This window comes from Stegostoma tigrinum, chromosome 3 (assembly GCF_030684315.1).
Source record: "Stegostoma tigrinum isolate sSteTig4 chromosome 3, sSteTig4.hap1, whole genome shotgun sequence".
Taxonomy (NCBI): Eukaryota; Metazoa; Chordata; class Chondrichthyes; order Orectolobiformes; family Stegostomatidae; genus Stegostoma; species Stegostoma tigrinum.
In genome coordinates this window covers 103382305-103397440 of record NC_081356.1, presented here as the reverse complement: position 1 = coordinate 103397440, position 15136 = coordinate 103382305, and the positions used below count along the sequence as shown (strand labels likewise).

At 43.6% G+C, this 15136-nt stretch overlaps 1 protein-coding gene across 1 annotated transcript in view; it reads left to right on the top strand.

The window, feature by feature from the left end:
- LOC125451122 (low-density lipoprotein receptor class A domain-containing protein 1-like) overlaps positions 1 to 15136 on the top strand; it is a 45844-nt gene that overhangs the window by 11211 nt on the left and 19497 nt on the right. Inside the window, exon 2 of the mRNA XM_048527887.2 lies at positions 9954 to 10035. Coding sequence (XP_048383844.1) covers positions 9954 to 10035 — 82 coding nt within the window. The remainder of the gene's footprint in view (positions 1 to 9953; positions 10036 to 15136) is intronic.

Here is a 15136-nt window from a genome sequence, read left to right as displayed (position 1 = left end):
ACATTTCTTACAACCCCATGTGCTCCTAAAGCTTTTTAGACCTAATTAAATATGACCTTATCCAGCATTGTACCACATGTGTTGGAAATATTTCATCCAATTTTTGAAACATACACCATAAAGAGATAACAACTGGAAAATAGCCTATGATTCCAGTGCATCAAGAATATTTTTTCCCTCAAACAATGGGATACCTAACAGCCCTGCACATCCCTATTTACTAATAGAAATAAAATAATTGCATGTTCCTATCATTACATTAAAGGTAGCTACACTTTAACATTGTGTGTATTACTAGGATATGAGTCTGGAACAACATACTGTATTTAGCTATAATAAAGCTTCTTTTCATTTGGTCATTGGATGTGAGTGTCACTGGTTAGACCAGCATTTAATGCTGGTAGCATGCAGTGCATCTTGAAGATGATACATACTGTTGTTATTATATGTCAGTGTCGAAGGGAGTAAATTGCCAATCAAATGGGCTTGCATTCCCCTGCATGATGTTGAGCTTCTTGAGTGTTGTTGCAATTGTACATATCCAAGAAAGTGGGGAGCATTCCACCACACTCTTGACACAGCAGGGAGACAGAAATTCCTGCTTCTGACCTGGTCTTGTAACCACAGTATTTACATAGCTAGTTCAGTCTGTGGCCAATGATAATTCCCAGGATGTTGATAGTGGAGAATTCAGAGATTCTAATATCTTTGACAATCAAGGGAGATATTTAGAATTGTTTTTATTGGAGATGGTCATTGTCTGACACTTGTACGGCAGAATGTTACCTACCACTGATCATCCCAAACTTGGATGTTAACCAGATCTTGCTGCTTATGGACACAGGCTGTTTCAGTATATGAGGAGACATGAATGGTACTGAGCATTGTGCAATCACCAGTGAAAATCCCCACTTCTTCCTTTATCGATGAAGTAGCTAAAGATGTTTGGGCCATCTTTACTTTGAGGAACTCCTGTAGTGATGTCCTGCGATTGAGATAATTAACTTCCAACAACCACAGCCATCTTGCTTTTATCTAGGTCATACTCCAAGCAGCAGCACGTTTTCCTCCCAGTTCCCATTAATTCAGTTTAGCTACGGTTCCTAGATGCAGTTGTTGGTCGAATGTTGTCAAGGACAGGCACTCTCTCCTTACCTCTAAAATTCAGCTCAGTTCACCTCTTTTGTCCATGTTTGGGCCAATACCAAAGTCAGGTCAGCAGTTCATTGTCCTGGGCATAACCCAACTGAATGCCAGTGAGCAGGTTATTACAGGGCATTGCTACTTAATAGCACTGTCAGTGATCACTTCCATCACTGTACCAATGATTGAGAGTGGTCTGGTGGGGCAGTAGTTGGTTAGTTGAATTTGTCCTGGTTCATGTGGTAGGATTGGTTTTTATGTGCAATTTTCCACATTGTTGGGTAAACGCCAGTGTTTTAGCAGTCCTGGAACAACTTGCTTAGAAGTGCTGCAAGTTCTGGAGTATAAATGTCCAGGATTATTGCTGGAATTTTGTAAGCCACTTAGTCTTTGGCTGGTTCATGATAGAATGAAATCAATTGGCTGAAGATCTGTGATTCTGGGAAAATCTGGAGGAGGCTAAGATCTATTAACACTTCTGGCTGAAGATTGTTGCAAATGCTTCAGCCTCATCTTTTGCACTAAGGTTTCTAAGAGATTTCCAATTGTTTCCTAAAGGAATGATGGTATAAGGCCTGAGCCTATAGTCAGAATAGGATATGAGCTAGCAAGAATATGATGTAAGATAAGGTACTGTCAACTAATATTTCCCAGTTACCCTGGGATGTTAGGGATGGTTAAGAGATGCTGTGGGTTTAGAGTCACATGTTCTTTTCCCTAAAGGTCATAAGTGAACCAGGTGAGTTTTTTTATGACAATGGTTGTGTGGTCACCATAAAGCTTTTTTTTTACTCCAGATTTTTATTGAATTCATATTTCAACATTTGCCATGATAGGATCTAACCCTTAACGCAGAGCATCAGTCTGGGATTCAGGATCGCTAATCTAATGACATTACCACTACACTACTTTGGGTCGCAGGCATTACCTTGAGGAGATCCTGTGGTGACAACTTGTGGCTGAGGTGTTTGACCTCCAGTAGCTACATTCAAATAACTTCATTACAGAGTGTTTACCCCTAAATAATATAATTTTACTGATGCCATTCTTGGTCAAATGCATCCTTGTTACCTAGGGCAGTTGTGCTCAGCTCACCTGTGAAACTCAGCTTATGCCCAATGTAGTATATATAAAAATCTATGTAATATTCTGTTATAATGTGCACTACTTTTTAACTGAACATTTCAATATTCATCAAGACACAGTTCCAAAATATACAGGAATGGTTGTTGTCAGAGAGAGACAATATATGGAGACCTTTCTGTCAATGATATTAACTCTGTTGGATTTGAGTCCAATTGAAGCAGTGCATTCAAATTTTGGAGCAGAAGTTTGAATGTTTTTAACTTGCTGCCAGCAAACCAAGAGCTCAAGTCTCAGCAGTTTGCAGAAACCAGACAGATGCCAGCTGCTCACTCAGTTAATGTTAATGAGTCTCAGTGACCAATTCTGGAAATTGTTAACCATTTAGTTTTGTCATGGAGGGTGATAGGATAGGAGCCATATATTAATAAGGAAAAATTCTGTGTTGATGAGTCTGCTCGCAAGCAGTAATCCCCATTAATATGCATGTCACCACTACCTTGCCAACACTTTATGTTGGTGACCAACACTTAGTTGAAAAATGCAGCTAGTTGTTCCTGACATCAAGATAGGCCTTACTGGAATTCTTACAATGTTCCCAGATTCCTCACCACAGTCCACTTTGCTCAGGCCCCTATAATATTCTGCCCACTGTGTCTCTTAAAAGGATACTGACAGACTGGCCATGATACACAACAACAGATGCCAACTACTCACTCAGTTAATGTCAATGAACCCCAGTGTCCAATTTCAGGATGGCATGAGGCCTTGCAGTTGGTGAAAATTTTGCCTATTTCAGACCCAGTAAAGAGCCTAAACCAATTTCAACAGCTAAATCGTAACAAATAAATGTTTGTACCAGACTGTCCACCAGAGGGCAGCAGTTATTGCCTTTTTACTTCTAATACTTGGTAAAATTATTGAGTTGGATTTTAAATATTCTGCTAATGCCAGTTTCAGCACATTAATTATTCTACTAATACAAGCACTGAATGAAATAGCTCCACAGAGGCCAGTATCCCATCACCGAGTCACCCTTTATTTACATGTGCATAGTACTTGACACTGATCCAGCACCCTCAGTGCCAGCTCCCAGAGTGGACAGAATCTCTGACACTCCTGTTTATATCTGTCAGCCAGGGTGCCCTGATTGGATCAGATTAACAGCCCCAATCAGGGAACTCATATTCTGTGGGGTCCACCTGGCTGACCTTGTTACAATCACTACACTAACAAATGGCTCATTTCCTGGTACCACTTCACAGGGGTAGTATGCTGGAAATTGAGCTCCAATATGTCTGGAAACATCATAAAAATAAAAGTTAAAGATTTTTTTCAACATGTGTGAAATTCCCCAATTTAACTGTCTGATAGATTCAAGTTAGCAAAATACATGAACCAGGTTTCAGTACTGAGGAAGAATTACTATTTATCACAAATAAGTAGATTCTAATTACAGATTGAAAAAAGAAACTGTCTAACCCCTTCGAGAACAAAAATGTACAGGCAGATGTAGACAAAGAAAATGGTGTGGAGTTTAAAAAAAAACTGGGAAAGCCATTCAATGGCCTCAGTCCACAGTGTTCACTGAGATGATCTTTTGCTAGTGCTATTCGGGTGGATTTAAACCAGCTCAGAAGGGGGATGGGAAACTGAGGTGTAGTTCTAGTACAGAGGAGGATGAGAGTAGGGAGGATTTGGACAGGATCTCAATGTCACAGGAGTGTGCTGGCAGACAGCAAGCTGGGTTGAAGTGTGTCAACTTCAACACCAGGAGTATCCAGAATAAGGTGGGTGAGCTTGCAGCATGGATAGGTACCTGGGACTTCGATGTTGTGGCCATTTCAGAGACCTGGATAGAGCAGGGTCAGGAATGGATGTTGCAGGTTCCAGGGTTTAGATCTTTCATTAAGATCAGGGAAAGTGGTAAAAGAGGGGGAGGTGTGGCTTTGTTAGTCAAGGACAGTATAACGGTGGCTGAAAGAACTTTTGATGAGGACTCGTCTACTGAGGTGGTATGGGCTGAGGTCAGAAACAGGAGAGGAGAGGTAACATTGCTGGGAGTTTTTTATAGGCCCCGCAAAGTTCCAGGGATGTGGAGGAGAGGATCGGCAAGTCTATTCTGGGCAGGAGTGAAAGGAACAGGGTGGTCATTATGGGAGACTTTAACTTCCCTAACATTGACTGGAAATGCTATAACTCTAGTACGTCGGATGGATCAGTTTTTGTCCAATGTGTGCAGGAGGGTTTCCTGACTCAGTATGTTGAAGGGCCAACAAGAGGGGAGGCCACACTGGATCTGGTACTTGGTAATGAACCAGGCCAGGTGCTTGATTTAGTGGTAGGTGAGCACTTTGGAGAGACTGACCATAATTCAGTTATGTTTAGTTTAGCGTTGAAAAGGGATAGGAACGTGCCACAGGGCAAGAGTTATAGGTGGGGGAAGAGCAATTATAATGCGATTAGGCAAGACTTCGGAGGCATAGAATGGGTTAGCAAAATGCAGGGGATGGGGACAATTGAAATGTGGAGCTGGTTTAAGGAACAGATATTGCATGTCCTTGATAGGTATGTCCCTGTCAGGCAGGGTGGAAGTGATAAGGTAAGGGAACCGTGGTTTACTAAAGAAATTGTATCTCTTGTTAAGCGGAAGAGGGAGGCTTATGTGACAATGAGACGAGATGTTTCAGATGAGGCAATGGAGAGTTACAGATTAGCTTGGAAGGATTTAGAGAGAGAGTTAAGAAGAGCAAGGAGGGGACGTGAGCAGGCATTAGCAGGTAGAATAAAGGAGAACCCCAAAGCTTTCTCTCGGTATGTGAGGAATAAGAGGATGATTAGTGTAGGAATAGGGCCAGTCAAAGACAGAAGTGGGAAGTTGTGTATGGACCCTGTGGAGATCGGAGAGGTGCTAAATGATTATTTCTCATCTGTTTTCACTGAGGAACAGGGGAATATTTTCGAGGGGACGACTGAGTTACGGGCTACTAGAATTGAAAGGATTAAGGTTAGTAAGGAGGAGGTGTTATCAATTCTATAAGGTGTGAAGGTAGATAAATCCCCTGGGCAGAATGGGATTTTTCCAAGGATTCTCTGGGATACTAGGGAGGAGGTGGCGGAGCCTTTGGCCTTGATCTTTGAGTCCTCATTGTCTACAGGTTTAGTACCAGAGGACTGGAGGATTGCAAATGTTGTGCCCTTGTTCAAGAAGGGCAGTAGGGATGGCCCAGGTAATTATAGACCTGCGAGCCTTACGTCTGTTGTAGGAAAAGTTTTGGAAAGGATTAGAAGAGATAGGACTTATAATCATCTCGCAAGCAACAATTTGATTGGAGATAGTCAGCATGGATTCATCAAGGACAGGTTGTGTCTCACAAACCTCATTGAGTTTTTTGAGAAGGTGACCAAGCATGTGGATGAAAGTAGGGCAGTTGATGTGGTGTATGTGGACTTCAGTAAAACCTTTGATAAGGTTCCACATGGTTGGCTATTGGAGAAAATACAGAGGCACGGGATTGAGGCAGATTTAGCAGTTTGGATTAGAAACTGGCTTTATGTAAGAAGGCAATGAGTGGTGGTTGATGGAAAATACTCAGCCTGGAGTCAGATCACTAGTGGTATGCCTCAAGGATCTGTTTTGGGACCACTGCTGTTTGTCATTTTTATAAATGACTTGGACGCAGGCATAGCTGAACAGGTTGGTAAGTTTGCAGATGACATTAAAGTCGGTGGAGTGGTGGACAGTGTGGAAGAATGTTGCAGGGAGACTTGGATAAACTGCAGAATTGGGCTGAAAGGTGGCAAATGGAGTTCAATGCAGATAAATGTGAGGTGATTCACTTTGGGAAGAACAATAGGAAGGCAGAATATTGGGTCAATGGAAAGATTCTTGGTATTGTGGATGTGCAGAGGGATCTTGGTGTCCATGTACATAGATCTCTGAAAGTTGCCACCCAGGTTGATAGTGCTGTTAAGAAGGCTTACGGCGTGTTAGGTTTTATTGGTAGAGGGATTGACTTCCGGAGCCGTGATGTCATGCTGCAACTGTACAAAACATTAGTGCAGCCTCATTTGGAATATTGCATGCAGTTCTGGTCGCCCCATTCCAGGAAGGATGTGGAAGCATTGGAAAAGGTGCAAAGGAGATTTACCAGGATGTTGCCTGGCCTGGAGCGCAGGCCCTATGAAGAAAGGCTGAGGGACTTGGGTCTGTTCTCATTGGAGAGAAGGAGGCTAAGAGGGGATTTAATAGAGACAATACAAGATGATCAGAGGATTAGATAGGGTGGACAGTGAGAGTCTTTTTCCAAGGATGATGACTTCAGCTTGTACGAGGGGGCACAGCTACAAATTGAGGGGTGATAGATTTAAGGCAGATGTCAGAGGCAGGTTCTTACCACCAGAGTGGTAAGGGTGTGGAACGTCCTGCCTGCCAATGTAGTTAACTCAGCCACATTAGGGGCATTTAAACAGTCCTTAGATAAGCATATGGATGATGATGGGATAGTGTAGGAGGACGGGCTTAGATTAGTTCACAGGTCAGTGCAACATCGAGGGCCGAAGGGCCTGTTCTGCACTGTATTGTTCTATATTCTAACTTGAAGAAGAGAGATTGTCTTATCCCGAACGTCCTGGTCAATATTTATCATTGGAATAAAATCACAAAATCAGATATTCATTCATTATCACATTGTTATTTTTGGACGTTTGCTGCGTGCGTATTAGCTGCTGTGTTTCTAACATTACAACAGTGTCAACATTGCAAAATGATCTCATTGATTGTATAACACAGTGTGGAGCTGGATGAACACAGCAGGCCAGGCAGCATCAGAGGAGCAGGAAAGCTGGCATTTCAGGTCGGGACCCTTCTTCAGAAATGGGGGAGGGGAAGGGGACTCTGAAATAAATAAGTCGGGGGGAGGCGGTGATAGCAGGTAGATAGTGGTGGGGATTGGTCAGTGAGTTGGGAGGAGCAGATAGGTGGGAGAGAAGCTGGACAGGTCAGTGAGGCGGGATGAGAGGGGTTGCTGTTCTTGGGATAAAGTCGGGCGTGGAGAGATTTTGAAGCTAATAAAATTCACATTGAGACCATTAGATTGTAGGCTTCCAAGGCAGAATATGAGGTGTTGTTCCAGCAGTTTCTGGGTGGCATCGTTGTGATACTGGAGGAGGCCCAGGATGGACATATCGTCCGGGGAGTAGGAGGGGGAGCTGAAGACGGTCGTGACTGGGATGTGTTGTTTGTCACAAACTGAGTGTTAGTGCTCTACAAACAGTCTTGGTTTCCCTGATGTAGAAGAGGCCACAATGGGAACAGCGGATACAGTATACCACATCAGTGGATGTGCAGGTGAACATCTGTTTGATGTGGAAGGTTCTTTTTTGGGGCCTGGGATGGGGGTGAGGGGGGGAGGTGTAGGGGCAGGTGTAACACCTCCTGCGGTTGCAGGGAAAGGTGCCAGGAGTGTGGTGGGGCTGGAGGGGAGTGTGGAACAAATGAGGGAGTCACGGAGAGAGCAGTCCCTCTGGAAGGCAGATAAGGGTGGGGAGGGGAATATATCTTTTGTAGTGGAGTTGGATTGCAGGTCACAGAAGTGGCAGTGAATGATGCGTTGAATCTGGAGGTTAATGGAGGAAGGGGAAAGGCAAAGACAAAGGAAATTCCGTCTTTGTATTGCATACAAGGGGTGTGAGGGCTGGAGTGTGGGAAATGCAAGAGTTGCGGTTGAGGGCGTTTTCAACTGCTGAGTGGGGGATGTTGCGGCCCTTGAAAGATGAGGACATCTGGTATGTTCGGGAATGGAACACCTCATCTTGGGAGCAGATGTGCCGGAGGCGGAGGAATTGGGAGTAGGGGATTGCATCTTTGCAGGAAGGTGGGTGAGAGGAGCTCTAGGTAACTATGGGAGTCAGTAGACTTGAAATAGATAGCAGTTTTGAGGTGGTCACCAGAGATGGAGACACAGGGGTCCAGGAAGGAGAGAGAGGTATCAGAGATGATCCAGGTGAACGTGAGGTTGGGTTGGAAGGTGTTAGTAAAGTTGATGAACAGTTTGAGCTCCTTGTGGGAGCATGAGGCGGCGCCAATACAGTCATCAATGTAATGGAGGAAGAGGTGGGGGAATGGGGCCAGTGTAGCTGTGGAAGAGGGACTATTGCACATCTTCTACAAATAGGCGGGCATAGCTTGGGCCCATGTGGGTACCCATGGCCACCCTCTTAGTCTGTAGGAAGGAGGAGGAGTTGAAGGTGAAGTTGTTAAAGGTAAGGAGGAGTTAGGTAGATAAGGGTGTCAGTGGAGGGAGACTGGTTGGGACTGTGGGAGAGGAAGAAATGGAGGGCCTTTAGACCATCTGCATGGGGAATGCAAGTGTACAGGGATTGAATGTCCATGGTGAAGATGAGGTATTGGCGACAAGAGATTTGGGAGGTTTGGAGGAGGTGGAGGGCATGGGTGGTGTCCCGGATATAGGTGGGGAGTTCCTGGACCGGGGGAGAAAATGGAATTGAGATAAGTGGAGATAAGTTCAGTGGGGCAGGAGCAGGCAGAGACAATTGGCTGACCAGGACAGTCGGGTTTATGGATTTTGGGAAGGAGATACAAACGGGCGGTGTGGTTTGGGGTGGGAGATCACCTGAGGTGAGGAAGTTATGGATGGTCTAGGAGATGATGTTTTGGTGGTCAGGGGTCATTATCAAGGAGGTGGTAGGAGGAAGTATCGGAGTTGGTGTCTGGCCTCGGCAATGTAAAGATCAGTGTGCCATACCACAACTGCGTCTCCCTTGTCCACAGGTTTTATAGTGAGGTTAGTGTTGGAGCAGAGGGCTGCATGTTCTGTGGGGGATAGGTTGGAGTTAGTGTGAGGGGTGGAGAGGTTGAGGCAATCGATGTTGCGACCGTAGTTGTAGATGAAGAGGTCAGGGGAGGGGGAAGGTGGGAGGCCTAGGGGTGGTGTCCAGGAGGATGGGGAGACCGTTTTGTAGAGGACCTACGGTTGGTTCACGACAAACGACAACATCTCCCAGTCACGATCTGCTTCACCTCTCCCACCCACTCCCTAGATGACATGTCCATCCTGGGCCTCCTCCAGTGTCACAACGATTGCACCCAGAAACTGGAGGAACAGTACTTCATCTTTTGCCTTGGAAGCCTACAACCCAATGATCTCAATGTGGATTTTATTAGCTTCAAAATCTCCCCACCCCGACCTCATCCCAGGACCAGCCTCCCCCATCCCCACCTCATTGACCTGTCTGTATTCTCTCCCACCTATCTGCTCCTCTCACCTCACTGAACAGTCCCCACCACTACCTGCTTACTATTAACACCTCCACCCCTCTCTATTTATTTCCCCCATTTATATTCTCCCCCATTTCTGAAGAAGGGCCCGGACCCAAAACGTCAGCTTTCCTGCTCCTCTGATGCTGCCTGGCCTGTTGTGTCCCTCCAGCTCCACACTGTGTTATTCTCAGACTCCAGCATCAGCACTTCTTACTATCTCATCGATTGTATAGTTCTTTAAGACATCAGGTGGTCATGAGAAGCATTATCCAAATGGAATTTTTTCCCCCCCACTTACCTACAACAAATTCTGCAAGACATACTAGCACAAACTTGAGTGCCAAGACATGTTGTCCACAACTGATTTATGCAAATTTACATATCAGTATCAAATTATGGAAAGCCTATTCTACTTTCTAAATAATTTTGTGCTTTTTTCTTGTAGGGTAGTGATGTGACTTCTGTTTCATCTGACGCATATTCTCAGTTTGGTTCACAAATGTCTTTGAATCATTATGAACGTGAAGGTAAGTCATCATTTATTTTAATGTGTTTCAAATCAGGATTGTGAAATTAATTTTATTTTAATGTGTAAACAGTTTTATACATTTCTAAAGTATGTGAATCTGAAAATGCACGTACTGAACAATCCCAAGTGCACTAAGAATTACGCTAATAAACGATTTAAGATTATTAGTTTAGCTCGCAACATGGCTCACTTGTGCTTGCTAGAAACTACATACGTTCATATTCAGTGCCCTACTCAATAGAAGAAAAAAGAACATGCACCCTTTTCAATTAAACAAACATTTGGGAGACAAACTGTTCTTTGCATTTCCCATGACAATGTCTCAACCAATCCGAGTCAATGTTCTGTTCTTCAATTAAAACAAAACCTCGGGAGAATAACAGTTCCTTTGTGCATTCTCCATGGAAATGCCTTAACCAATCAATAAAAGGGAATCATAGTCAATCATAAGCTGCCCTCCACCAACATAAGATACCTAAAAAACCAAGGAGATCACTAGGGAGGTTATACCCTAATAACTCTGGAATTTAAATTGAATAAATGATTGGGAGGGGGAAGTCTATGGTTGTTTTCCGGGAATGCTGAGCGCAATTGAAACTTCCTTGTGGAAAATGTAAACACGAAGCAAATTAAAGCTTCACAAAACTCATTACAGCATGCTTGACCTGCTTACTGCATCAATTCGGTATTTATAATTTCTGATGTTAGACTGATATTTATGGCCTTTCTAAATGTGGCAGCTGGTTAACTATCAAGTAAGTTGAGTTATGAGTAGTTTTATGCAATAAGCTCCTGTGTGTTGGGAAATACATTGGAATTGCTTGAAATCATTTTAACATTAGTTCTATAGTGAGCCTAAAAGAGGGATCCTGTAGAGTCTCAATTTCATTTTAGATGCCAGAAGCATGAAAGCAGAATTCTCAGTTACTGCACCATCAATTCTTATAACTTGCTAATTGTATTGATGGAAGAATCATGTCAATAATTTTCACACAAGTAAAATAGCTAAAGACTTCTTGTTAAATTGATTTAATGGATTTAATTTTCTAAGATTAATGCAATACCTGTGACACAGTTTCATCATAAGTCATGCCCTTAAAATGATAGCAGCATAGGACACATCCGTTTGTCTCATTTAGTCAAGCAAAGTAGCAAAAAAAAAGCAGTTGAGTCTGATGCTTAAGTCCCAACACTCTTTTGAAACTGTCAAAATAAGGGTCACTGGCACAATATTTCTGAGTTTCCAGAACTTCCACACCAGTATAGTTTAAAGTAAGGTGTTTCTGAACCTGAAAATGTTTATAGATAGGAATTTCTTTTGTCAAACACCTTTTACTTGCTTTCCTCTGCTGGGCTAGGACACAGTATTCTGTACATGCATTGAGTATTAAACAAGTGCAGGTATGGCATTCTCTGTGGATATCTAGGCACTAATGACATCAATGGATATGGGAATGTGTAGGAACATGGCATCGAGTTAGATGGTAAGCCATTATGTAGAACAGAAAAGCAGGCTCAATGGACTGAATGACTAATCCTACTTCTATGTTCCTATATCCTCCTATGCCCATGACGGGGGAGAGAAGCCTGTGCATTCAGGTATGAAGCAGCAGGCAGCCCACTGGATATTGTAATCGTACTGCACATACCATGTCCCCTTCTCACCTCCACAGTGATATACAACCAACAGGAATGAGGATGTTTCTGTCTTGTTTTGCATTTTACGAATAAGGCATTAAGACAACACTGACACTTATTGCAGGAAGTCCTTCAGCTGCATTCAGATGTCCACAACTGGCTGTCTATCACCTTCAACATATATGCCATCAAATGTCTTCTATTCATACAGCTCTTTTTGTAACACCTTTATAGCACTTAACAACCCAATGGATACTTTTGAAGTGTAGGCACTGATGTAATGTAAGAAACTTGGACATCCATGTGCACACAGTAAACTCTTATAAACAACAATCATATGATGACCGGAAAATATTTGTTTTTGTGATGTTGATCAAATGAGACATATCAGGCAGGACACCAAGGATAACACTCCTGATTTTGTTTGAAATAGTGCCAATAGATCTTTTACATTCACCCTAAAAAGCAGATGGGGCTGCAATTTGATATCTCATCCAGAAGGCAAGACCATCATCTGCGCAGCACTCCCTCCGTCCTGCACTGGAGCAGTGAGTGGCTAAGAGCTCCAGATTTTATGGATCCATCTCCAATGAAGTGGTTTTCACATATCTGAGGTTGTCTGCTGCCAGGATACTATATGTTCTGTGTTTTCCATCAACAGTTTTCACAAATATCAACCTCCCTGCTCATAGCTTGCCAGTACCTCTGGCCCCAGAACATCCCCTCCCCACCTCCAGGCTGCATCCTGATTCTTACTGCACGATGCCCCATTCCAAATTCTTTCCCAAGTGTTGGTCACTATGTTGGAGTATCAGACTTGATTTTTTTTTCATTCAAGCCCTGAGGTAGGATATGAACACAGAGCCTTATGACTAAAAGGCAAGAGTACTATAAAATGAGTTACAACTGTTATTTGGGACAGTTATGGACACTATTCAGGCAATCAGACCCAGTGTAGAACATTAGTGATAATGGGAACTGCAGATGCTGGAGAATCCAAGATAACAAAGTGTGGAGCTGGATGAACACAGCAGGCCAAGTAGCATCTCAGGAGCACAAAAGCTGACGTTTCGGGCCTGGACTCTTCATCAGAGAGGGGGAGGGGGAGAGGAAACTGGAATAAATAGGGAGAGAGGGGGATGTGGACCGAAGATGGAGAGAGGAGAATATAGGTGAGGAGGTAGGGAGGGGATAGATCAGTCCAGGGAAGACGGACAGGTCAAGGATGCGGGATGAGGTGGTAGGTAGGAAATGGAGGTGCGGCTTGAGATGGGAGGAAGGGATGGGTGAGAGGAAGAACAGGTTAGGGAAGCGGAGACAGGCTGGGCTGGTTTTGGCTCTTCCCCTCCCTCCACTGCATCACACAACCAGCCCAGCCTGTCTCCGCTTCCCTAACCTGTTCTTCCTCTCACCCATCCCTTCCTCCCACCTCAAGCCGCACCTCCATTTCCTACCTACCACCTCATCCCACCTCCTTGACCTGTCTGTCTTCCCTGGACTGACCTATCCCCTCCCTACCTCCCCACCTATTCTCTCCTCTCTACCTATCTTATTTTCTCTCCATCTTCAGTCCACCTCCCCCCTCCCTATTTATTCCAGTTCCCTCTCCCCATCCCCCTCTCTGATGGGTCTAGGCCTGAAACATCAGCTTTTGTGCTCCTGCGATGCTGCTTGGCCTGCTGTGTTCATCCAGTGTAGAACATTAATCTGGTCACTGGCATACTTAACCGGGAAGTAAGGGAATGCCAAACTTTGAATAATATGCTATTGAGATGAAATCATGGACTTTTAGAAAGTTTTAATTGCTTTCCCAAGAGGCAGGGTGTATTCAATGGCAGTCAGATTGTTTTGCATGATTCCAGAGAACCAATTACATTAACAGGAAAGGCTTTCACTACCCCAGTGTGTCAAACATACAGAGTATCCTCTGATTTAACATTGCAAAACTTTGGAAATTGTCACAATCCCTTCATAGGGAAAATGAGGTGTCCTGTATGACCTACTCAGAGAAGGAAGTCACCAAAGGGATAATAGCTGGGTGACAAATATCTGAGAGGAATATTTACGGATGGCCTGAGTGGCAGCAGAGGACAATACAACAAAGCATCAAGAGCATTTTTTGCATTTGGACAAGTTATAAAGAGTACTGCAGTATGCTCCAGATCATGTCACAAATGTTTAAAGCATGCTGCACCCATCACAGCTTTACCATTTAACAAAGGTTACTGCAAGCCAGTAGTGTAGTCATAATGCCATTGGATTAGTAATCTAGAACCCCAGGTTGACGTTCTGGGGACAATGGTTCAAGTCCCATGAAAGCAAATGTGAAATTTGAATTCAATAAAAGCTGGAATTAAAAGCCAGCATATTGGTGACCATGAAAGCACTGTTGTAAAAATCCACGTGTTCATAATGTCCTTTTAGGGAAGGAAATCTACCATCCTCACCTGGTCTACATGTGACTCCAGTCCCAGAGCATTGTAACTGACTCTTAAATCCCCTCTGCTCAATTAGAGTTGGGCAATAAATACTGGCCTTGTGAGCAACATGCACATTCCTTGAAGAATTTTTTAAAAATGCTTTAATATTGCTGGCAAGAAGACTGTGGCTCTGCTAGCCCAGAACCGCATGAAGCAGAGCATCATGACAGCTTGAACTCAGAAATCACTTCACAGACTCCTGCAAAGAGCAACACCTAATGCTTGATCACTTGCCCAAGCTCTGAGTTCCTCACTTCTACTTATATTGGTTGATCCTGGCAACTTCAATGCTTTGAAGTCTTTCCCAGTCTATTGGCAAGACAGGATACATCCCCCAGAAGTAGTGTCACAGTAGGATACAGTCTTTGAAGTTTACATTACACGTAGACAGAGTAGTTAAGAAGATGTGTGGCATGCTTGCCTTCATTGCTCAGACCTTTGAACATAGGAGTTGTGATATCATGTTAAGGTTATAAAGGATGCTGGAGTACTGTGTCCAGTTCTGGTCGCCCTGTTATAAGAAGGATATTATCAAGCTGGAGAGGGTTCAGAAAAAATTTACCAGGATGTTGCCAGGGATGGAAGTTTGAGTTAAAAGGAGATGCTGGATAGACTAGGACCTTTTCATTAAAGCACACTAGTTTGAGGGGTAACCTTATAGAGGTTTATAGAATCAAGAGGGGTCTAGATAATTTGAATGGCAGATGTCTTTTCCTTAGGGTGGGAAATTTCAAGACTAGGGGGCATATTTTTAAGGTGAGAATAGATGAGGTACAGTTATAACATTTAAAAGACTTTTAGATAAGTACACAAATAAGAAGTTTTGGAAGGAAATGGGCCAAGTGCAGGCAGGTGGGACTGGTTTAGTTTGGGGTTATGATCAAAATGGATTGGTTGGACCAAAGAGTCTGTGTCTATACTGTATGAAGACAGAATTGCCCTGCGCGTCCCCAGCATTGACTTTGGACTCCATTACATGTT